We start from the raw sequence: 25,739 nt of genomic DNA on the forward strand, positions 1-25,739 counted from the left end.
GGAGCAAGTCCAACGAAAAGCTGCGCGTTTCGTCTACTCCAACTGGTCCTGGAAATCCAGCCCCACAACTATGATCAACGATCTTGGCTGGGAATCCCTTGAATTCGGTCGTAATAAAAACAATTTACTCATGCTTCACAAAATTGTTAATGAAAAGATTTCTCTACCAAAAGACTTCTTGCCCAAACGAGCAAGAATAAGCAACAGGTTCCAACAAGTGCGTGGTAGAGTAGTGGCGTATTCCAACTCTTTTATCCCTACCACCATTGACTGGTGGAACGAACTTCCAAATGAAGTGACCATGAATGATAACTTAACAACATTTTCTGACGAACTTCTAAAACATATTTAAATCTCATTTATCCTAACTATATATTTTTACAGCTATAGCCTTACAATGAATCTTTACTTCCACTTTCAAGTCTTAGCACCTTACCCTAGAACAATCTTTGTGCCAAGTCTTAGCACCTTCTTCTAGAACAATCTTTGTGCCATTAATTCATTCATTCCTGCTTAGCATCTACTAATCTCTTGCATTATTTCTGAGGTTTACTTTATACTAGGAAGGAGTTTTATTTTATTTTATTTTGTATATCAATAAAAAATTTTACTTAGCACATTAATTCATTTTTCATATCACTTTTCTTATTAAGTACTATAGCCTTAGTCTTAGCCTTAGTTAACTTTGTTTAACTCTTGCTCTAGTATTTATATTCTTTCCCTTAATTTTAATAAAACTTGTACATTATAACAATAATATTTATTTTAAACTTTAAATTTTATATGTGGCGAATATGGGCTCGCGCCTAATGCTACTTAATTAAATAGATAGATAGATAGATAGATGAACATATTTATTTTTTATAAGCACTGCTTTTATAGGAAACTAACCAATAACTCGTAAAAATTATTTCTTGTCGGTAACTATTTATTTCAAAGTATACAAGGTGCGAAGAATGACATGAACATGTACATTTTTTATAAGAGCTGCTTTTATAAGAAAGTGATCAAAATAACTCGTAAAATAAAAATTATTTCTTGTCGGTAATTGTTTATTTCGAAGTAAACAAATTTCGCCTACAATTTGAACTACATGGGAAAAACAAGAAGTAGAGATTGAAGCTAATCTGAAATCTACTTTATATCGAGCCTTGATGAAACAATTTTACAAGAACAACGAGGCTTAAAATTTCTAAAAAAATAAGACCAATTTAAGAACTATTGTTGTTTAATTTTTAAGAACTCTTATAAAGTATATGCTTATAAAAAATAAATATGCTCATATTGCATATTGTGCCCCGTCCCTTGTTTACTTTGTAAGGACTAATAACCGAAAGGTATGTCACCGTCTATCAAGAGTTATTGATTTGATTCTTATAGAGTATATGCTTATAAGAAAAATAAATATGCTCATACTGTGCGCCGTCCCTTGTTTACTTTGTAAGAACTAATTACCTAAAGGTATATCACCATCTATCAAGAGTTATTGATTTGATTCTTATAAAGTAAATGCTTATAAGAAAAATGAATATGCTTATATTGTACGCCAACGCTTGTTTACCTTGTAAGAACTAATTACAGAAGGGTATATCACCGTCTATCAAGAGTTATTGATTTGATTCTTATAAAGTAAATGCCTATAAGAAAAATAAATATGCGCATATTGTGCGCTGTCCCTTGTTTATTATGTTACCGAAAGATATGTCACCGTCTATCAAGAGTTATTCGCTATGCGAAATTAACAAGGTACGAAGAATAACATGAACATATTTATTTTTATAAGCACTTTGTTATGAAAAAAACAATTAATGATATAAAAATATTTTTGTCAACATTTTATCATTTCAAGAGGTAGTACCAAAATTGATGAACAATTTATAAGATGATATGATAAGAAAACATTGATTTGCTCTAAAACCACCTTCTACCTAGCTAGGAAACCTGTCCCCTCTGACTGAATTTCTTTTATAACCTTTCATAGCACCTGCATTACATTCCAGCATGATATCTCAAGTGAATCTATTTTGAGTTAACTTCGGTATGTTTTTTGTTGTTGTTAGATAGAAAAAATACATAAAGATGAAAAAAAATGATTGGAACAATTTTCATTAGATTAAAAGATATTGATTCGTTTCTTATAAAGTTGATGCTGATAGGAAAAATGAAAATATTGAAATTGTATTCAAAATCCCATGTTTGTATTGAAAGAACCAACTGTCAAAAGCCGATTTTCATAAGATTAAAATATATTGATTCGTTTCTTATAAAGTTGATGCTTATAAGAAAAATGAAAATATTGAAATTACTCAAAATCCCATGTTTGTATTGAAAGAACCAACTGCCGAAAGCCAATTTCATTAGATTGAAAGATATTGATTCGTTTCTTATAAAAAGTTGATGCTTATAAGAAAAATGAAAAAATGCTAAAATTATTCCCAATCCATGTTTGTATTGAAAGAACCAGCTGCCAAAAGCCAATGTTCATTAGATTAAAATATATTGATTCGTTTCTTATAAAGTTAATGTTCATACTAAAGATATAAAACCTTTGTGTGATTTTCTGATTATTTTCTAAGTCTTTTTTTCGAAACTTTTCTTCGTGGGAAACATATGCCGAAGTAAAAATCTAAATTCCAAATTACAAATCTGCGCAGAGAAGTATTACATTTCTGCGCAGCTCAAGTATTACAAATTTGCGCAAAGTTAATTACAAATCTGCGCAGGTATTACAAATCTGCGCAGAAAGTATTACAAATCTGCGCAGGTATTACAAATCTGCGCAAGTATTACAAATCTACGCACAACATATATCATAGTAATTGGTTATCAAAGTAATCAATTGGTTATCAAAGTTGTCAAAGTTATCGAAAGTAATCAATAACAATCAAAGTATATACTCGAACGGTTATTGAGTTTTTGAAGGGTTGTTAAGAAAGTGATCGAATACTCACAAATTTTTTGAAATTTTGGTATATACTCAACATTCGATTGCTAATTGATAAGTGGTCGTTTGATTACTACCATCATTGTCGATTACTTCAATAATCGAATTTATTGATTAGTATCGAAACGCTTAAATATAGCTTTTTTGTGTCCATAGTGTCCTTCAGGGTCTCTTCCCCCCCCCCCATGCCTATAATGAAAATTTCCCATCCCCCCCCCTCATTTTTCCCCACCCTGCCTCCAAAAATTTCTCTGTCCCCCCCCCCCTCAAGCATAAAAAGCTGTAATTTGATGAATTTAACGCTTATTGTTTTCCCTAAGGTAGTTCTAATTCAAGAATAAATGGAAAGGATGGTTGTTTTTAAATCGTAATATTGCTGGTTGAAATAAATGATCTTCATATTCTTGATCACGACATCATCTCATAAAACTCGATGTTTTTCAATTTTGAATTGATTTTGGTGAGTCCCCCCCCCCCCCATGCCCATGCCTAGAATGAAAATTTTCCATTCCCCCCCCCCTCATTTTCCCCCACCCTGGCTTCAAAAAAAATTCTTTCCCCCCTTTACGTCCTTATGACCTCAAAACCCATCCTCCCCTGAATCCAGGGGGGGGACACTATGGTGTCCCACGAGGTTTAGGACCATTGGGAATCAGCTCAGCCCGTATGGAGCTCAGAATAAGCTTAACTAAGGCTCCAGTAAAGCGCTGTACACAATTTTATAACTAATCAAGTATTTAACACGGGAAAAATGAATTTGACAATTTAATAACTCGGAAGGCAGGGTTTTTGAAAATTACCACAGCTCATTGTAATTAAACCACGGGTAACCGATTTGTATTAAACACTTGAGTAGTTATATAAGTGTAATAAGGTAATTATAAAAAGTACAATTTGTTTTGCTAAGCTTATCATGACAACTTTTTAAAAGTGGGTGTTTATTGCTTCTTTTAAATAGTCTTTAAGGGTGCTAATCCCTTAACTTTCATGGCTGTGAAAGTCTTGGGATGTGTATTTATAATTCCCTTTTTTCTCAGGTTACGGGTCATCAGCTATTCATTTGTAAAAGGTGCAACCACAGATGTATCAATTTTATTGAAAAGCATGGAAGAACCAAATTTTTTCTACGATCTAAGCCGTGGGGACTGTGAAGACCGCTTGCAGAACACAAAAGATGGCACATTCCTTGTTAGGAGGAGCGAATCAAACAGAATCAATTATGTTCTTGTTGTCAAGTATGGTCTTTGTTTTAAATGAACAAATTCTTGATTTGAATTTTAGTTTTATGATTATAAGTGTACCTTACTTAATAGCACTTTAAAATTCATTATTTTTTTTATTTTTCTCTTTTTGTAGTTGGGGTGGACAAGCACACCATTTCAAGATTCTTTGCAAAGAAAATAAATACTACCTAGAGGTATCAATTATTAATGTTCAAAGTTCTTTCCATTACATTCCCTCGCCAATCAAAAAAATTTGTTTGTTTTGATTCTTTCTTTTTTCATATTTTTAGGCTGCAAAAGCAGTACAACCCATATATTTTCAAAGTCTGGATGATTTAGTTTGCCATTATAAGGTAGTTTTAAAACATTTCTTTTCACTTCTATATTTTTATAATGATCTGTTTTTAAACTTTTATTCTTTGATTCTCAAGTCAATGGGCATTTGGTTAGTCTGGTAAAATTTCAACAGGTATCATCATCAAAACCCAAAACTGCATTGTGCAATGAAGTCTCTACTTTTTCAATGAGTTTGTATGTTTTTGGTTTCCATCTTCTGTTATATTATTCTGAAATTTGCACATCTCTCAATCTGACATAATGCCTTTGATTTGCAGAATCCTCGATTTGATTATCATCAAGATTACGATTACTTTTTTGCTTACTTTTAATAGAAAAACAAAATGACAGCAACACATGACCATTACATTTTGGGGCAACCATACCGTGAAGAATTTTCAGATGAAGAGGATTATGCAGAACTTGAAGATGAAGAATGGGGTTTGTTTTTTTAATTTTTGTTTTCTTATTAAAAAAAAATTGTCTAACCTTCTGCCTCACATGAAATCTTGTTTGCATATATATTGTATTTTATTCTGAAAAATATGTGAAAAATTTGAAAAAACAAAATAATATGCCCTATCCTTTTATTTTTTTCGAAATTTAGACGATTGAATATATCTTCGTTTTGGCTTTGGCATATATCTGGCTTTCTAAGTAAGCTCTTTGTCTCTTTTTGAAATCTATATATTATTACAATGATTGTCTTAATTTTTGTGATTTTAGACTTAGATGGAGATATGGAGGACACAACAACTCCTTTTTTTCAACAACAGCTAGATGCAATCAAAATTGCAAGGTATGCATTTTTTTTTTATAAAAATAATTTCATAAGAACATGAGACTAAATTTTAGCAAAAACTTAAAAACAAATTGTATTAATAATCTCATAAAATCACTCGTAAATCACTGTGCTTGTTTTAAGCCCCTTTTTAGTCAAGTAAATAAGTAAACATTAAGAATATTTAGCCTGAAAATTGAAAAAAAAACACAGCAAGTGTAGTTAGTTAAGTCTCATCCAAAATCTACTGTTTCTTATAAATAATGTATACCAAAATATAAGAAAACTATCAAACCATCTATCTGTATGGATTTATTTTGGGCTTTCTAACTAACGATAAAAAGTAATAAGGACAAGTTCCCAAAGTTAAAGAACTTGGATTGATGTTATTAGTGGTTATAGCCTGTTTCATTTTTGAAAATTCTTTCAATGAATGACTTTGAATGCTCCTCTTTTATAAAAGGTTGCAAAAGTTTGATAGTTCTCTAGATGATTAAAGATTTTCCCTCTGGAGATAAAAATGACACAACTATTTGATTCCTTCACAATGTCTATTTATTACATCCATCTTATCATCCTGAGATTATTTTTTGTTGATTTTCGTTTTTTAAGGAAAGACGAAACTTTCATGGAATTGATGAAAGATTATGTGGACAACAATGTTAGAAAGGATTTCCAATGCATCCAGAATGGGAAATGTAAAGCTCCGTTTGTTCAAGAGCTGGTAGTCAATGCAGCTTCTGATCTTCGAGCGTAAGTTGAATGAAAAAATACTACTACTACTTCAACAATTTCCCAAATTTTCTGCCCAGTTTCACGTTTCCAACGAACTAAAGAGTATAATCTTTTTGTCTTCGATGTTTGTGCTATTTTTTAAAATGAAAGACTTTGACTGTGGCAGCTCAATACCTCTAGACATTTTTCTTAGTGATCTTCTATTTCATGATAGATAGCGCTGTTGATAACTAATTTGTTTATATTTTCTATTCTATTCTTTCAGAGCTATGCAGACCTACCTCACTCGATTGGAGATTCTACATAAACTTTTTGATATTGGTTCAAATACTCAGGTATGTATAAATTTTCATATTAATTATTACTGGATCACTCGATTCTGTTGAAAGATAGCCTGTATATCAAATACCTATTTGTAGTTAAAAATTTACCCTTAAAGTTTTTCCAAAGTACAATACTTTAATATTAAGAATAGGTAACTAAGAATTTTTGACTGTTCTTTATGCTAAAATATTACATATTTACTTACTGTATGATTTAAAGGGTGGTATTATCAGCAGCTGGAGTTGGACGCCTTCCACAATTGATTGTACTACGTCAGACTGATCTATCACCAGTCAAATTGACAGTTGCATTGATAAATAACTAATGAAAGTTTTTTTACTGATATATCATTTATAACTGATTATTTCTTCCATTTAGACCGGAACGCAAGAACTACAGGTTTGTGGACATTTATTATGCTTAAAATGTTTTTAATGATGGCTCACTCTGGTCAGAGAGATTGGCATAATGGATACAGATCTTTCAAAACTTTTCCATTTGTTTTCAAAACTAGCCAATAACCAAAATTTCTCGTTCTTCTGTCTTTTAATTTATTTTTTTCTTATTGAAACAAAGACACGTGTACACTACGAACATATATTAAATACAAAACATTACTTAAACATAAAATATAGTCCCTCTCCCCGCTAGGAACTAATGTTATTTCGCCAGAGGTACTAGACTAAAAAAAATGAATAAATAATAATAAGAAACAAAAACAAAAATCTTGGAGAAGGAAGCTACAGTTGTTAGGTAAAAGCCCAAAATATAGCACCGCTAAACCTTCCAGTTTCGTTAAGAAATTCAACAACAGAATAAAGAATAGATTTATTTAGAATTGAAGTCAAACTTTCTTCTGTCTAGGAAGAGGAGAACAGCCATGACATGGATGCTCTTTTTAAATCTTTCAAACATTGTAAAGAATCAATGCAAAAACTGGAGAAAAAGGTACCATTTATATCCTATGATTTATTCAAAACTCATCATTCTTGCAGAGCTTAGAACGTTTCTAGAGTGATATCATTTTTAGAGCTCGTTTCTTCATTTTAATTAGTAGATGAAAGAAAACACTTCGGAACATCCAGAAATGTCCTATGATCATCCCATTTCATTGGTATTTAAACACATTTTCTTACTACGTTTTGTTTATTGGAATATCTTTTATGAAACGAAATATTTTCTGTTATCAAATTTTCAGGCTTTACATGTTTTCAACGAGATACAAAACAAAGGAGTGCGTTCTGGTGAAGAAGTGACAACTGAAGATCAAGAATACGTGCCCATCCTTGACATTAAGCCAGGCTCTGTGACACCTCAAGAAGATTCAATATACCAACTAGTGGATGTGGCTTCCTCAACTCCTCAAACCAAAACTCCTGAATTTGAGGTACATCATTCAGAATTTTAACTATGAAAGTTCAATCAATGGGCTTTTCCAGAAATAGTCCGTGCCCCCCCCCCTGTTGAGGATATCCGATACTCTCGAGTACCTAATAGCCGGGGGGGGGTCGGAATAAGCAGGGGGGGTTGGAAAAAATCTCAAAATTTAATAATCAGGGGGGGTTGGAATAAAAATGTTTGAAAAGGAGGCTAATACAGCAGAATTAAGACAAAAATGGGAACTTTCAAAAACATTTTCCCAAAAATTAATAAGCGGGGGGTTGGAATAAAAATGTCCTGGGTGGAAAATTTTCGAAAAATTGATTAGCGGGGGGGGGACGGCTATAAGGTACCCGAGAGTATCCAGGGGGTTAACGATTTTTGCTCAAAAGTGGAATCCAGGGGATTAAAGTCTATTCACGATAAGTGTGCACTCTTTTTTCATTTACCTATAACTTTTGAGGGAATTTTTCAATCTTTATAAATTTGGTATCATTGGAAAGATATTAGCGAGTGGAACAATTTGAAATAAAAATATCTTTAAAAAAATTCTGAAATTTAAGATGAAAATGAAGAAGAAAAAAATGAAGATCTTGTAGAGAAGTGCTATAACTCTCATTTTCACTGGAGAGATTCTTTGATCTTAGGAGGTTATCACTGTGAAGAAATTTCACTAAAATATTTATTCAATATAAAGTTATGATACAAAGTTGATAAGTGATTGACCCCAAAAAACAGCAGAAAACAGCAGAAATCAGCGCTTTTAGACTTCAATCAGCTTATAATTTTGTTTGATATCTTTTGACTGAATGAATATTTTAGAGAAATTTTTTCACAGTGATGACGGTCGATGATTAAGGATTCACTTCAGTGAAAATGATAGTTATAGCACCTTTCTGCAAGATCTTACTTCTGGGCTGGCACTTTTTAAAGCTTTTTGCTAGAATAATTTATTTCCTGATTTTTCCCCAGGTCACCAGTGGTCCATTGAAAAGCAAAAGTGTTCTGAAGATCGACGTCGTCCAAGGTACCTCATTATTTTTCGATGATTTATAGTTCTCTGTCAAAAATAAACATCCTTTTCTCAGCCCGAGTTATCAACATAAGATCAGTATAAAATTTCATCACTTCAAGCCATTTCTTGTTATTACTGTTTTTTTTCAGGAAAGATTTTGATCTTCAAAGCTGGAAATGATAAACCAGAAACGTTCCCGGTAGACCAAAGTGAGTTTGAATTAGATTCCCAATAAATATTATTATTATATACCCGTAGGCAAAAACAAAAACAGCCATTGAATAATTCCTGATATACCATGGCTATTATACCACAGTAGAATTTTTCTCCAGATTTTGCTTTCAAAGTTTGCTTTTTTGTCGCTCTGTGCTGTTTATCAAAGAAATTTATTAAAGTTATTAAAATTTTCAATTCATAAACAAATTTTATGACTCAAACTAATTAAGAAAATCATTAAAAAAGAAAACGTTCAAACGTTCGATTATGGGAGTGCTCTATGTGAAACGTTCGACTATAGCGCTCCGCAATGCATACGTCATAATGATCACTTTTTATGACATTTGTACGAGTTGCAATCCCACAATTCAACGTGGCTCAATTAAAGATACGTGCAAGCTGTTATATATCTTTTGTCAAACGATGCAGTTAACGTGCAAAAGAGATTAACGCAAAGGTTGATGGGATTGGAACCCGTACAAACACATCGAGAGTAATGATTATGTCAAAAATAAAATCTATTTTTAGATTCAGCGCGGTGCGCTATTGACATAATGTTTTGTTTTGTTTTTGACTCGAGGTTACAGCACCTGACCCCGAGAATGTAGTAAACCCCGAGAATGTAGGTTTCTCATCTTTTAGCATTGTAGCCCTAACGATAGTTCAACTTTATAAAAATTTGTTACAGAGCATACTGCTACATCTTACTGATTATTTCTGGACAGAAATTTTTAACTTGAATTAATTTTTTCCAACGAAAATCTGAATGGAAGTTGATTGGATATTACCCGAACTGAGACATTTTTTAAATAAATTCTCTCTAAATCGAAATCTATTGGAATTAAGTTATGATGATAGGGTATTTTCTTAGTCCTAATGAACTAAGGAAATGGGGAAAATAGTCCATTTCAATATTTACTGTTCTGAGTTAGATATGTTGACGAAAATGTTTGACCTAACTTTTGGGGTTAGTTGACCTACAATTTGGGGGCCTTTATAACCCGACAGAGCCGATGTGGGAAAAAGTTCCACCGGGGCTGTGAGGCAGGGGTGTTGTTACATTATTCACATATTTCAACACAAAATTTTAAACCTACAAAATAAAAACAACTTTCTTGTCTCTTCTTTTCGTCCTTCCTTTTACTTTTCCTCATTTGCAGTACGATGAAATTAATATATTTGTTAATTTTTTGTCAGCGTATATTTCTAAAGTATGAATTTCACTTAGAGAACAATAATTTTCGATGAATACCGAAATTCCATTCTCAACAACCGAATCTTTTCACCTACATTCTGGGGGTTAAAAAGTAAAAAAATCCAATTTTCAGAATAACAAAATGCTCTTTAGAATATTGTTTTCGCATAAAACATTTCTAAAATTTGCTGTTAGAATTAATCCAATTGAAAAAATATCAACATTTTACTATTACTAGATTTAAAGCCATAAAACCAAACCTACATTCTGGGGGCTATAACGAAAATGGGAGTCAACTTCAAGGACCAAAAAAATTGGTCTATCTATCAAAAATAATGAAACTAACCCCTGGGAAAGGATTTTGGGAGTTCAAAATTTCGTTGAAAATATTCATATCTTTTAAAATGCAAATCTACATCTTTCAGGTCTGATTCAAATTTCACCTACATTCTCGGGGTCAGGTGCTGTATATTCAATAGGTTTTCGTTGGTCATTGGATTCATTAACCCTCGGTGAGTCAACTCGCCTTCGCCTCGTTGAATATTACATCACCTCGGGTTAATAAATCTCAATAACCAAGTTTTCCCTATTGAATATCTGCTTATTCAAAAGATGTTTTTAATTTAAATAAGTCATCTGCATACAACATGTCTTTGCTTAATAAGAATATTGATTATATACAGACGTTCTACTACCTGACGCACTCCGTTATTCGATGATATTGAAAGTCACCGTTAACGAGAAACTCTCATACACAACACTCTTCTATTCGATACGCTTCCTTAATCGATGAGAATTCAATTACCCTACAAAATCGAATTAGAGAGCATTAACTACTATCTAAACAACTGAAGTCCTCTCTCGAAAAACTCTTTAAAATGTATAATAAATTACATTGAAACGAACATAACTCAAAGTCTTTTAGATAAAACTGCAATTTTTCCGACTTAAAGTCCATTCGATTTAAGTGTGCACTAATGTTAGTTATGCAATTATTTTTCACATACAGCTTGGCATAGAAAGTTATAGGTGTTAGAAGAGCATCTGTGGAAGTGACAAATAACGATAACTAAAATTATCTGAAATTTCTTCTTCATTTTTCATCTTCATTTTCTACAATTTTTATTTTTCAAAAATTATAGTGCTATGAATTATCTTTTTTACGGTATATCATATGTTAGATTTGATTAAAGCATTTGTAGAAAATGGCAAGCAAAAAAAGATCGAATGGACTTTAGATTCTTCCGATATTTTGCACTGGAGAGAAAAATAAATGGTTTTTCTTATTATCTACGTGTTTGAAAATTTCAAGAAAATGAAAAGAATCATAATTCTCGTTCTTTTTAGTTCATCAACTCGCAAAATCCAAATCTTCTTCGAAACATTTGAAAGTGAAGTTTGCAACGAACAAAGATACGATTACCAAAAATTTCTTCTTTCAAAATTACACTGTGAGTCTACTCTTATTGTTCTTTATGTTTTGTCTTTAAAGGTTTCATATTTACATAAGTGCTCCCGTTTCATATCAGACACATGTTTCATATCAGGACAGTGCCTATTGTTATATTATGCTGAAAAATGTTTTTCTCTTCCTTTTTCTGACCAATCTTACTCCACACCCGTGTCAATCCAATGTGAAAAAGCTTGTGAATTAAAATTGATGAGTAAGCAAACGATATCACTCTTATTTAAAAACAAAACCTTTAACATGAAAATTTGCTTTATGTTAGTTTGGTGTGATTTTCAGGTCGAAAGACTGGAATTTTTTATCAAAACAACAAATGTGTTTTGTGTTGCAGGATTAGAAGAATATTCTTTATGAGTATTAAAATGTAAATCTTTAATTAAAATATGAAATGATTTTTTTGAAAATTTTACAAAACTTTACTGAGTTAACAAAATAAAAATAAAAGGTGCATAATTTTTAATAAAAGGTATCAAATAATTTTTTTCAAAGCAACTTTATAAATTAAATAAAATTAGATTAATTGAAAATAACCTGTTAACCCAATTTATGGTGGTATAGCCTGAAAATGTTGGTTTGATAAAGGCGTTCTGCATTGGGAATATGAAATCTTTTATATCTCAAATTATTTCATCAATTTATTCATTCAAATTAAGTTTCAAAACATCAAAATCAAAATTCAGTTTACTAAACCACTTGGTTCTGAACAAAAAAATTAAAGTTGAATATAAAACTAAAAATTGAACTAATAAAGCTTTGTTATCAAATAAAACTGAAAAATGTTTAAAGTTATTTTTTAAGATAATAATAATCAAATGTTCTCGAATAAGTCTATACTACGGAAGCCGAGAGGGGACATCCAAACTTTCTTTTTTTGTCGTCTTTTTTTCTTTTTTTGCCGACTTTTTTTCTTTTTTTGCTGACTTTTTTTCTTTTTTGTCAACTTTTTTTCTTTTTTTGAAAACTTTTTTTTCTTTTTTTGTGGACTTTTCTTTTTTTCAAAAGAAGGTTTTTTTTTTATTTTTAACTTTTCTTTTCGAGACTGCGTTCTTTTAGTTGATGAGAGCAAATTTTTGATATCATGCTCCTAATAAAGTGTAGAATTGACAAAAAAGAATTGACTCCTGCAGTTTTCGAGTGAATCGATTTTTAGTTAGTCAATAGAACTTATCAAGAGTCCCCCCTTAACTAACGTTTTTTTCGAGGTCTGAAAATCAAATATCTGAGGCTACCAACGGATTCAGTGTGAGAAGTAGATAAAGAAAATGGGCTTATTTGTTAAGTTCCGACCATCTGGTGCCGAGAAATGGCATTTTGAAGGCGAAAATGGACGTTTTTGGCGTTTTCCGATGACGTCGGCATTTTTCTGGGAGTGGGAGCATTTTTTTAGGAAAAATATTTCTCACAGCTGGCGACTGGATAGCTCTAATTTATTAGTATCCATAATTGGTACTGTTTGTTAAATTTCGATGTCTAGATCTCGACAGATATTTTGGTTTAAGTATTGAAAATTATAGATATTTTCATTTGAGTCAGCAGTTTTTCAGTATATATACACCTTAGATCAATGAAGTATAAGCCCGAAGGGCTAGAATCAAATCTCCTTGGTAGGATTTGAAGCCAACAAACCCTACCAAAGTTGGGCGGCCTTGAGCAGCTTGCCTGGTTTTTACACAAATGACAGATTGAAACTAAAATTTACCGCTAAATTTCGAAAAAGAAAAAAAAAGTCCGCAAAAAAAAAGAAAAAAAGTCCGCAAAGAAAGAAAAAAAGTCCGCAAAAAAAGAAAAAAAGTTTTCAAAAAAAGAAAAAAAGTTGACAAAAAAAAGAAAAAAATCTTCAAATCAAAAAAAGAAAAAAAGTTTTCAAAAAAAGAAAAAAAGTTGACAAAAAAAAGAAAAAAGTCTTCAAATCAAAAAAAGAAAAAAAGTCAGAAAACAAGAAAAAAAGTCGACAAAAAAAGAAAAAAAGTCGGCAAAAAAAGAAAAAAAGTCGGCCAAAAAAGAAAAAAAGTCGACAAAAAAGAAAGTTTGGATGTCCCTTCTCGGCTTCCGTACTATACACATTATTCCAATAATATGTATTTTTCAACATTTAGTTAGCATCAAGTGTCAATTTGTACATTCTGATTGACAAATTTGTTAATCTGTACATTTCATCACTGAATATTCTTCATTAAAAATAATTAATATTCAAACAGTTTTAATTTTCCGTACGAACGATAATAAGATCGGTTGTACATCTCATTATAAAATTACACCGATGTAAGGAAGGTCCACCAAACTGATAATCATTTCCATCTTGAAATAATATAATGGTCGGCCATTCGAAACCGAAAGATAGATTCCCTGCGATGACCAAAATATTACCCTGAGTAAGAAACTTGTATGGGTTTTCGTCATCTGTAAAATCATTTCTTTCTGGATGTAACGATTTCCAGTTCTCGCGCATTTGATCCATGGCTGACCCGTTAGAAATGTGATTGATGTTGTCAGTGATAACAAGGATACCGCTCTTGGTCATTATTCGTGCCTTTTTCAACCCATCTTCGAATGAGTTGGATAATATCGCATCTCTCCCTTTAGGGAAATTTGGAGGAGGCATTGCAATCCCTTCACCATATAGGTACTCACTTCTTTCAGCTTCTGCTTTAGCTGCTTGCACGATCTGTGGAGTGTTCCTAAGGTTTTTTGATAGATCCAGAAAAGTAAAATCTCGCTCATATTTACTTAGAAGAGATCTCATAGATAACATCGATGTTGATGGGACTATCCACAAAAAGTCGACAAGTGATATCAATTTTTTCATCCACTGACCATCGCTGGTATATCCCATCTCACATTCGTCGATAAACACTGCTTTGATACCATAGTTTTCGACCTTTTGTATTAGATCTGAATGTTGATAATTGATGTCCTAAGGTAAAAAGATGAAAGAGTAAACAAAATGAAAATATTGACAATATACAAATAAAAGAAACCAGTAACTGTTAAAATGAGACTAGAAGTGTAAAATTTTAAAAACTGCTTTTTCCCATCAACCAACTAAGCTGAACTAAGATGTAGTTCAAAATATTCTGAAATACAATGAATCGAAACATTGAATGTCATGTCGTACAAGAAAAAAGATCGACAATATTAAAGATGACCTCAAAATTGTTAATGCGACTGTCGACTTGACTAACGACCGGGCAGCCTGGCGTACGATCATCAGAGGAAGGCGCCCAACCCCAATTTCTGGGAACCATGGACGTTAAATCGTGCAGTAATTAAGTTTACTTTTACTCACCATTCCCTCGACAAATATTCCGTGATCTTCTTTTAAATCTACCATCAGACGATAACTCAGTATCGAATTTAATCTCTGGCCGACGCGATCCGATACAAACATAACTTTCCCTTGATATCGAGGTTGTTGGTTTATTTGTATTGCTTTTTGCTGGAGCAATAAACTTTTGCCAACACCAAAATTTCCACAAATGATCAGCCTGCCATATCGTGTATCGCTAAGATTCATGATTGCCATTTGTTGGTTGGAGTAGAAAAGGATGTTCTGACATGTTGAGATATTGTCAATCGCATTACTTGTGTATTCGACCCAGTTTGTGGTGGTAATAGGTGCGACTATGTCCTTTTTCATGATATGTAATGCGAAGATTAAAATCTGAAGGAGGTTTTTAGTCTCATCAAGAAGAGTCGGTTTTATGATGACTGGTGCGGTTGGGAATCCTCTGAAAATACTGGTTAGCCACGGTTGAATTTCAGTTTCAGTGGTGATGTAATGTTTACTGTTTATTAAATAGGAGTCGTTCTCTACACAGACAACGGGGAAAAAGATCCACTCGGATCCTAGTTGATCTCCTAGCCGTTCCTCAAAGATTCGAAAGTTCGATTCCAATTGATCAAAAGCTTTATCGCTGAAGAGCGAACGTTTTGCTTCAATAGATATTATGAGTTTTCTCTTCCATGAGATTATCAAAAAGTCCATCTCTTTGTGCATTTTATTTTTCACATTTGTCAAAAAACAGGGCGATGAAAGAACAACTGTGTCCTGGAGAACGTCATCTTTTAATGATAACAACTGATTGTAAATCCACTGCTCGTGCTTTTCTCCCAACTGCGACAACTCCAAATCAAAAAGCCATTTAAGGTTCGAGTCTTGTGGTGGGTTATCCTCAACCAGTTTTTTTAGATTCTTTTTGTCTTTGGAGATTCTTCTGGAAAGATCCTGTCTGAGAAGAGTTTTCAGTGCCGACTCTGGTGAATTCGAAGGAAATTTATTAATGCAAGCTTGGACGAAAACTTCAATACTGGAAGTTGTTGATGGTAAATTCAACTGTTCATTGTTCAACTCTTCAATGACCAGATACATAATTTTAAGGTTGAAAACCCACTGGTCGAATTCCTTCTTGTCGATAGTGCGATGTTCTCCGGATTGTGTTTGCATAAAATTGTGTAATTCTATCGTCAGCCAATAGTCTGGTGAATGATAAAGCAAATTGTTTACAAGTCTCTCAATATCTGCCTTGACTTCAAAATCGAGGATAGCTACTGGAGAATTGTTCGTGTACTGACATGATGCAAACGTCGGAGGTATGAAGACACTAGTGTGTTCACCTTCAACGAAAAGTGAGCTGTCACAGTATTCTCTCCAAAGAACGAATTTAGCCGCGTATACTGGATCACTTGTGAAACACGTGCTCCCTAAATTGAACTGCCTCTCTTGTCTTTCTGATGTTGCTTCACTGTTTCTCAGAATCTGTTGATATAAAGATCTCCTTGGATCGCATTTTGTTGGATCGATCTTAGTTGGTTTCAACGATTTGATTTTACTGACAATACCAAGCATTTTACTATAAGTTTTATAAAGCAACTATCACTCACATAAATTTTGTGTTCTATGTTTGATGTGTGTCTCCTTCCAAAACATCACATGACATTTTTGTTCATCTCATTTTCTCCCTGATTTTGATTGCTGTCATTCAAACCATAGTACGTATGTACTCATATGTTCAAACATGAATGGCATAACAAAATTATTTTTTCCATTAGAACATAATCTCTTTTACAGGGCCATCATACTCTACCACGTGCTTTAGTAAGCGAACCAACATTATATTATCTTATATACTTATCAATGACCCCTTGATGTGTTGAAACCTTGAAGGAGATTGGTACTGATCGCAAATACTTTTCTTAACTAATTTTCGGGTATTAATTTTTATTGTTCCTAAAAGAAACATTTAAAAGCTAAATCAACAAACCTTCAAGCATTTTAAGGCTCGTGTTACATCCCTTTTTAGATTTTACACGTACGATTTTTTTTTAATTGCGGTTTGAATTGATCTACACTCGCCTGGCAACGACTCCATCATAAAAAAATCAGCTTTGTTGTCATACCGTTTCTATTGCATTTTTTTCTTTCTCTGCTTAGTACACTGGTATGCGTTTCCCTCTTACAATATCATAAGCCCAGATTGTTTTGCCGGGGAGTAGTAGAAAATAGAAACCATTTTTCAGCAGGGAGAAGTCAATTTAGAAACACCAAAACTCCAAGTGCCAATGTCGGCTGATTCCGACTTTATTTCCCATTGCCGGTATTTGTACACCCCCTTATTTACTATTAGAAATATTTATTTTTAAATAGACAAGATCTAAAACAGCAAAACCTTTTAAAGTCTGTCTCGAAATAATTTGCAGCTGGAGACAAAAATGGCTGTAACTTTTGATAGAATTCGAATCAAGTTGCGATTAAGTGCTTGTTAAAAAGATATTCGTGAGTGGAATATTATCAAGTAAAAAAAATGAGAAAAAAAAGGAAAATGAAAATGAAAAATGAAGAAGAAAAAAATCAACTTTTTGTAGAAATGTGGTATAATTACCATTTTCACAGGAGTGATTCTTCAATCTTAGATCATCATCACTGTCAAAAAAATCTTCAAAAATATTCATTCAATCAAAAGATATCAAAGAAATTTTATTGCTGGTTGACTCTATAAAATAGTAAAAACTGGTAAAAAACGACAAAAAAACAGCCTTTTGTCGATCAATCAGCAACAAACTTTGTTTGATATCTTTTGATTGAATGAATATTTTTGAAAAATTTTTTCACATTGATGATGATCTAAGATTGAAGAGTCACTCCTGTGAAAATGGTAATTATACCACATTTCTACAAAAAGTTGATTTTTTTCTTCTTCATTTTTCATTTTCATTTTCCTTTTTTTTCTCAAGTTTTTTACTTGTTAATATTCCACTCACGAATATCTTTTTAACGAGCACAAAATCGCAACTTGATTGGAATTCTATCAAAAGTTACAGCCATTTTTTTCTCCAGCTGCAAATTATTTCGAGACAGACTTTAATACACAATTTATGATATGCGCCATTGCAATCTGTTCTGACATTACATCACGGACCCAACAGCTGATTGGTTGTAAGTGACGTAAAATCATAGAGGTAATAAAAGTTAGATGGAATAACAACTTTTCTGTAATAGCCAGAAAAGTCATAAAACTCTTTAGAAATTTCATTCAAATCGGCCTCCTTTGATTACCAATCCTTGATAGCAAAAATCAGTCAAGATATAGATTATAATAACTAAAGTAAAGTTATTCTGTCCAACGAAACCTCGTATTTTTAGGTAAAATGCGAATTTTTTTCTAGTAATAATTTATTGGCCCAGCGCTAAGCGAGTGGGCCTTTCATTTGCAACGTTCTGTTCGTACGTGTGTACGTGTGTCTGTCCGTCCGTTTTGGTAGAAACTGCGCTTAAAACCAGTACCACACTTTTTGCCGTCTGGACAGGGAAAAGCTTGCTAAAGTCGGATACTGGCTATAAAAGATATATTTTCTGATTCAGCGCTCCTTCAAAACAGTTTTCAAAACAAAAATCCCCAAAAAGGGATATTATTGTTTCCCAACAAAACAAGAAGGCGGTCGAAGCGAGGAGGTTGATTCATACTTTCTTGAACATTTTCTTTGCTTTAGTGGTCAAGAGATTTTCAAACCAAAGAAATTTTGTAAAGATTTTTCTTTATAAACCTTTTTCAACATTCTGCCATATCTTATAGTCTTTGCTCAAGTTTTCATAAAGATTTATGAGTGAAAATTCTACCTTACCTTAAAAATCACTTTCATTTTTAGTTTCTTGTTTTCAAAAAGACTTTATTTCTAGAAAATAATGGCTTCTGATATAGAAATAAATGAACTGAAATGCAGCTCATGTGTAAATTTGAATAAGATTGGAACATTTTTCTTGATGCTAGTGGTGGGACGTGGTATGATTTTCAAACACAACACATAATTATTTCAAGTAGTGGTGGGACGTGGTATGATTTTCAAACACACCACATAATTATTTCAAGTAAACTGATTCTGGAATTTGGTAATGGACACTAAAATGGAGCTCATGTGTAAATTTGAACAAGATTGGGACTTTTTCCATGATTCTACACATTAAATAAAATGGTCATTTCTGGATCTGTCGAATTAAAACGGTCGGTCGGTTTCAAACTCAACTTACATCAATCACATAATTATTTAAAGTATATAAACTGATTCTGAAATCTGTTAATGGACACTTAAATGCAGCTCATTGTAACATTTTTCATGGTTGCAATGCAGGAACAGTGAAAATGGTCATTTCTGGATCTGTCACATTAATTGTTAACTCGAACATTAATTGAATTTTATTAGCCTGGATATGCAGACCGTAAACTATTTCACCGTCTAGTTTTCTTAAGATTATTTTTCTGGTTACGGTCTGGTCCAACTAACATACATGCCTGCAGGGATATTCCTAGACTCGTAAACTAGTCGTTGAAAGCAGACCCATATACAAAAAATTCAAACTCCAAATAAAAAGAATCGAAGAGGTGAGGTTGCGTGTCTTTTCTGAATTTCAACGACTAGAAGCTTCTTCCCTCAAAAAACGTTGTTTAATTTTACAACCTTTTTTAGGTTTTTGAGAATCCATCCAACTTTTTTGACTAAATGATATTTCATAGTAACATTAAACATGGGAACATATAAATAAATGAGCATTTCCAAAAATGCAATAAACAGAAAGAAAAATAAATGCAATCCCGCACGGGTCAGACATACAGAAATCTGTATGTCTCTCCTTACGATTTTAGGTGAAGAAAAAAAGGCGTTGGAAGAAGCTTCTAGTCGGTTATTTTTCTTTTCTCTCACGCACGCTGAATATTTAATTAGTGTTTACATTATTTGATTGAAAGTTTTATTACAAGTAATAACCGACTAGTTTACTAGTCTAGGATATTCCTCCCTGCATATGTGAGTGCAGGTGAGTGCACTTTATCTGTTTATTCGTTAAAAAGCGCCCACTCACTAAGCAGAATATTTGCGAGATTTTTTTATATTTTTCCAGCTTTTCTATGGGTGCGCATAATTTATGGAAAAAGCTGACCTTGTGGAAAAAGATAACCAATGAAATGAAAACACAGGTTCATTTCTAAACAAAATGGCCGCTGGAAAGTAGCCTTTATAAAATGTGGCTGATGTTTTTATGTATATAGTTTAAAGTAGTTTTGAAAGTTTTTTGAGTTTGTGAAAGAGGTTTTATGGTAAGTTAATTATGTGTGTCTGCCTGGGTTTTCAAAGTTTTGATAGTCTGTCAACAAGGGTTCACTCACAGGCAGTATCAAACAAACTGTACCCGACTTTTTTGGTTACACCAGACTCTAAAATTTTAGAAACTTTGTATTGTTTTTTTTCTGGAATTTTGAGTCTGGATACCCAGGCTAGAATTTTATTGGAAAGTTGAATGTAGTTGAAGACATTTTCTCGAGGGGGGTCCGCTGCTAAGGCCTGGTAAAATATTTTATTGGCCAAAGACTGACGTTGCAGGCAAAACTGTAAAGGCATAAAATGGGTAAAAAAATTGACGTTTTCTACCCAGGACATTCTTATTACATCCCCCTGCTTATTGATCTTTGCGAAAATTATTTTAATAAAGTCTGTCCAGATATAATTGGCAGTGGAAACAAGAATGCCCGTAACTTTTGATAGTCAAATGTAATTATGGAAATTTTTTTTGCTTGTTTTAGAGAATCAAAAGCGCTATATTTGAATGTATTTTTGGTTGAAAAATTCGCGATTTTTAGTGGTTAAATTTGCGATTGCAAAAATTGAGTTTTTTTTCTACTTATGCTATAACGTTCATTTTTACACCAGTGGTAATTCAACCTTAGGTTAGGAAGTTTGTTAAATTTCAAGGCAAACAGATAAGTCCTTCGGAAGATATGGGACCCGAATTACCCCTTGGTAGCACTTTTCTGTGAAATATCAAATCTCCAACTTATTACTAAAAACGGGGGTAGTGATATGATTGATAAAACAGTTTTTCGATCATAACACATTTTACGATCTCTTTAATGATCTCATAGCCAATCTGTGTTTAGTGTTTTGGGAATTAGCAAAGTTCTTTAATGACTTAGAAATAACAAAGGCAATATAAGTTCATGCTTATCTTTTCAATAAAAACAATTATAACTGTGATTTCACTTCGTTTCGAAATAATCAATGGCTGCGTTTAGACCAACTGGCATTTGTAATTTGGCATTTGGTCATGAGGGATTCGATTTTAATAGCTTTTCTATTGTATTTTCTGTCATGGCATTTAAGGAATCGTCTTTTTAGAGTCATTACTGAAAAGGTGATTCCCTCAAGTTCAACTTTGAAATATCAAACAATGAAAAGCATGGAATTTCTCAAAAACTGCAGTCATTAAGACTGAAACTTTTTGCCGTAGGGCTAGGCTATGGCAAATCTTGAAAATTTTACAATCTATAGAAAGAACTGAATAAAAAACGTGCAAATACTTTAAAAAATCAAAAATGTCATTTTTTCTCGTTGTTTTGGTTCCTTTGTTTGATTTGAAATACCAGAAAAGGGGATTCCTTTGCTCAAAATGGCATTTCAAATGCCAACGAAATGCCAACACGCTGGCATCATTAGGCATTTGACAAACCGAACAATTGCGCGGAACAATAGAATTCAAAAGAATACTGCAAGCAATAACAAATGCCAGGCTGGTCTAAACGCAGCCAATGATACCAATAATACCAATGCACCAACACTTAAAATTTTCCAACTTTTAATTGCTCTGTTCAAAAAAGATAACATAACCCCCGTTTTTAGTAATAAGTTGGAGATTTGATATTTCACAGAAAAGTGCTACCAAGGGGTATTTCGGGTCCCATATCTTCCGAAGGACTTTTCTGTTTGCCTTGAAATTTATCAAACATCTTAACCTAAAGTTGAACTACCACTGGTGTAAAAATGAATGTTATAGCATAAGAAGAAAAAAAGCTCAATTTTTGCAATCGCAAATTTAACCGCTAAAAATCGCGAATTTTTCAACCAAAAATACATTCAAATATAGCGCTTTTGATTCTCTAAAACAAGCAAAACTAATTTCCATAATTATATTTGACTATCAAAAGTTACAGGCATTCTTGTTTCCACTGCCAATTATATCTGGACAGACTTTAGTTCCCTCTTTTGTCCTGATTCTGCTGTATTACATGTTTTTTTATAAGCATAACGTTTATAAGCATAACAAGACCTAAATTTGTCTAAAAAATAAGCATATTACAAGCATATTACTGAGCTTGCTTTTGAGGTGTGTAAGTGAAATTTTTTTTTTCTATTAGAAAACGTAATGACAAATCTTTGTGTCATTACTTATTATCCTCATGTATAGCAATGGCAGATTTTGGAGAAATTGAAGACTCAAATTTTTCGGAAAAATAAGCATATGATAAACATACTTCAAGCCTGAAATATCTCTAAGCATAACTGAGCTTGTTTCCCAAAAAACAAATGCTTATAAAAAAAAACATGTAGCCTCCTTTTCAAAAGTTTTCCACCCAGGATATTTTTATTTCAATCCCCCCCCCACTTATTAAGTTTTGAGATTTTTTCCAACCTCCCCCCCCCTGCTTATTCCAAAACCCCCCAGCTATTAGGTACCCGAGGAGAGTATTCAACCGGATGAGCCTTATTCGCCTGTGTAGTCCCGGTTGGTAGGGGACCATTCAATAAAATTTCAAGCGTCTAACCAATGAGAAGTACCGCGGTTATTTTGAAAATTTTTTTCCTGTCTTCACTTTGATCCATGTCAACGGGGTCATACATTTGCTGTTTTGCACGCTCGATTTCAACACGTTACTTTTCGCTGGGCCTTCACGCCAAACGGGCTTCTTGTTTATAGTTTTAAATGAAGTTTTATTTTATCGGGAAACTTTCGAGAGGTAAACTTCTTCAAATTTTGCGAATTCTATGTTGTTTGTGGAAGGTTCTTTACTATAAATATCTTTAGATCTAAAATAGCAGCTGCCTCAAAATTTTGATAGAATATAGTTGAAAGATTGGCATTAGTAAATATGTAAAAATTGACAAAATTTGCCGAAGATTCCCTGAGCAGCGAACATATCAAATTCGATGTTCTGTGCTTATTCTAGCAAGGTTTTCTTATGTTTTATAAACAAAACTGTCATCACACAATGAACAAATTAAAAATGTAGCGTGATTTTATTCAAATTCTCTTCGACTTAAGTATTCCCATGAGCGAAAGCAAAATTAATGGCTTTTTCCCAAAGCAACAAAGCAACAGTTTGCTATCAACGATACAATACAATAGAATAGTAGGAGTGGTATCTCCATCTACAATGTATAGCAATGTGCCCTCCCGGTTATTACCATAATGGCTTTATGGCAACTCCATCTATATTTTTATTACCTCCATGGTAAAATCAGTCAATACGTCACTTGCAACCAATCAGCTGTTGGATCCGTAGAAGACATTGCAATGGTGCCATAGTGTCCTCCTGGGTTGGTTCCCCCCGCTAAAAATTAAAATTTTTCTCCATTCCCCCCTCTTTTATTTCCCCCACCATATTTCAAAATTTTTCGGTTCCCCCCTCTTTTTTGAATTCCCCCAGCTATTTGAAGATTTTGCGGTTCCCCCCATATGGTTAACATAAAAATGCCTTAAATCAAGTTTGAAATTTTGGAAAGCTTGAAAAAATAGCCTTGAAAGTGCTGGAAAAATGAAATTGTATTGAAAAGTTGGTTTATCCCAAAAGATTTGCTGATTTTATTGCTTAAACAGGTTTTGCAACAAGATCACCTTGAGATCAGTGAAGTTCCCCCAGTCAAAATTTCCTAAATCTATGGTTTTCCCCCCTCTTTATTTTCCCCCAGCAAATTTCAAATTTTTCATTTTCCCCCACACTTTGAAAAAAGGGCCAAAATCAGAATCCCCCCCCCTTTATAAAGGGGGGGGGGAGGACACTATGGGTGCATATCACGAATAATTAGTTTAACTGCTATCTCGAAACAAATATGTATAAGAATTGCGATCCAGGCAAGTCACTCGATTCGCAAGTTGCAAGCAAGTATGCAATTCGTTTTCAGGAGATAAAAGAAATTCGCCTACACATCAATATTTCATTTTATGCTGGATACACCCGACATCCGCAAATGAGAGTTAAAATTCCAATGTTAGATATTCCGACATTGGCACATAATGCAAGCGTACAATTCTATACCCCTTGACAAATACAAAGGGCAAGTCATTTTTCATGCTCTTTTAGCGTCCGGCCAACGAACGCTAAACCTCCCAAAATCACTAAAATTTGTTAGGAATAGACTTTTTAGAGGAAAAACACAAGAAAGAGTGCCCTTTTTGACCGCCAACGGACTCTGCCCTGCTTTTCTAAAATGTGTCCTGAAGGGTTTCTAAGAAAGGTAACGGTACGGAAAGGGTAGACAGGAAGCGAAGTTCTAAAAATATCCTTTAAATCAGTAAGGGAAACCTTTGAATTGCGGTAATATCTAGAGGTACGTATAGATTTTCTTATCAAAAAATGATTGTACAGTAAAACCTCTAATTAACGGACACTCTAAAAGGCGGACACCTCTGATAAGCGGATAATTTCATTTTCCCCGGCCGTTTCCTAGTCAAATCCTCATAAAAAAGCTTCTAAAAGGCGGACACTCAATTAGCGGACCCTCTGATTAGCGGACAAATTTTTTCGCACGAAATGGCCAAAACCCCTATTTTAGCTCTCCAATTAGCGGACATTGAATATCAAACGGGTCACAGACGTCCAAAATCGAAAAAAAAAATTTAGATATTTTTATTTCAAGCCCTTATTACTTTAATCGTAGAAATTTTAGCGAGACTAATTTTAGCGTATAATAGTGAATCAGGGAAGTCTTGATTTTTTTTGGATTTATTTTAGCGAATCACAATTTCAAAAAATTTCGCGTCGATAAATTTTAGCGAATACTTGTATTAACATTATTGATTGAATTCTTTTTCTAGCATTTTTTCGCACTGAAACCCTTCCTATTGATAAAAATGTATCAAGGCAATATAACCAGAAATTTCGCGCGGATAAATTTTAGTGATCTCTCGATTCGGTGTGTTTTGGCGAGATTTATTTTAGCGAAAATAGGGAAAACTCGCCAAAACGCTAAAATTAGTCTCGCTAAAATTTCTACGATTAAAGTAGTCTTATTATTCAAATTATTTCTACAAATTTCCAGTTTTCCCTTGACCCATTCAACGAATTTAGGTGGGCCAAAGAAATCATAAATCACTGGTACTTCAAGTCCGTACCCACAAATAACCTTTCTTATGTTCTTCTATGGCCTAGTGTCTGCAGATAAGTACTTTAGACCCCAATTTGTATTTTCGACACCCTGGGATGGCCTAATTTTAAAATTGGAGCTCCGAGATCAAAAGTTTCTAAAAGGCGGACACTAACCCCTTTCCCCGATGGTGTCCGCTAATTAGAGGCTCCACTGTATTCTGAAAAAATCTCCATTGATTATTTTGTATAGTCGCGTGAACAATTTTGTCAGACGATCCAACAGGTGAAGATTGTTCATTCGAACGAACCTACTTCTTCTGAATTGAACGTTTTCGTTGGAACATGGAACATGGGTAAGTTTCTGTGGGACGAGATGGAGTTTTACTTTATTTGATTTGGTTGGTCGTTACCCAGTAATAAAACAATTTTGTTACTTTTATCACTTCAAATGGCCAATTATTAAAGTATCTTATAAAAACTCCATCTCATCCAGTCTC

General features: G+C 33.2%; 2 protein-coding genes across 3 annotated transcripts in view; one reads left to right on the plus strand and one right to left on the minus strand.

Moving 5' to 3' along the window:
• LOC136798230 (phosphatidylinositol 3,4,5-trisphosphate 5-phosphatase 2A-like) overlaps positions 1–25,739 on the plus strand; it is a 48,594-nt gene that overhangs the window by 7,180 nt on the left and 15,675 nt on the right. For both annotated transcript variants that reach the window (XM_067054811.1, XM_067054820.1), the window contains exons 2-15: positions 3,982–4,179; positions 4,301–4,361; positions 4,458–4,520; positions 4,839–4,944; positions 5,230–5,302; positions 5,897–6,037; positions 6,285–6,354; positions 6,722–6,742; positions 7,208–7,291; positions 7,542–7,730; positions 8,696–8,750; positions 8,888–8,947; positions 11,497–11,600; positions 25,493–25,595. In XM_067054811.1, the coding sequence (XP_066910912.1) occupies positions 4,049–4,179; positions 4,301–4,361; positions 4,458–4,520; positions 4,839–4,944; positions 5,230–5,302; positions 5,897–6,037; positions 6,285–6,354; positions 6,722–6,742; positions 7,208–7,291; positions 7,542–7,730; positions 8,696–8,750; positions 8,888–8,947; positions 11,497–11,600; positions 25,493–25,595 (1,261 nt within the window). In that variant the 5' untranslated portion in view covers positions 3,982–4,048. The remainder of the gene's footprint in view (positions 1–3,981; positions 4,180–4,300; positions 4,362–4,457; positions 4,521–4,838; positions 4,945–5,229; positions 5,303–5,896; positions 6,038–6,284; positions 6,355–6,721; positions 6,743–7,207; positions 7,292–7,541; positions 7,731–8,695; positions 8,751–8,887; positions 8,948–11,496; positions 11,601–25,492; positions 25,596–25,739) is intronic.
• LOC136797857 (uncharacterized) lies at positions 13,493–16,522 on the minus strand. The gene is made up of 2 exons (XM_067054441.1): positions 14,904–16,522; positions 13,493–14,531 (listed from the first exon to the last, which is right to left on the minus strand). The coding sequence occupies exons 1-2, from the start codon at positions 16,461–16,463 to the stop codon at positions 13,818–13,820; spliced, it is 2,274 nt and encodes a 757-aa protein (XP_066910542.1). The 5' UTR covers positions 16,464–16,522; the 3' UTR covers positions 13,493–13,817.

This window comes from Clytia hemisphaerica, unplaced genomic scaffold (genome assembly GCF_902728285.1).
Source record: "Clytia hemisphaerica strain Z4C2 unplaced genomic scaffold, Clytia hemisphaerica genome assembly, whole genome shotgun sequence".
Classification (NCBI taxonomy): Eukaryota; Metazoa; Cnidaria; class Hydrozoa; order Leptothecata; family Clytiidae; genus Clytia; species Clytia hemisphaerica.

Bases quoted from the DNA above. Each gene is read 5' to 3' on its own strand.
- LOC136797857 (XM_067054441.1), bottom strand. From the start codon at position 16,463: ATGCTTGGTATTGTCAGTAAAATCAAATCGTTGAAACCAACTAAGATC. The intron at 14,532-14,903 runs GTGAGTAAAAGT...TTTTTACCTTAG, and splicing joins GAATATTTGTCGAGGGAATG to GACATCAATTATCAACATTC.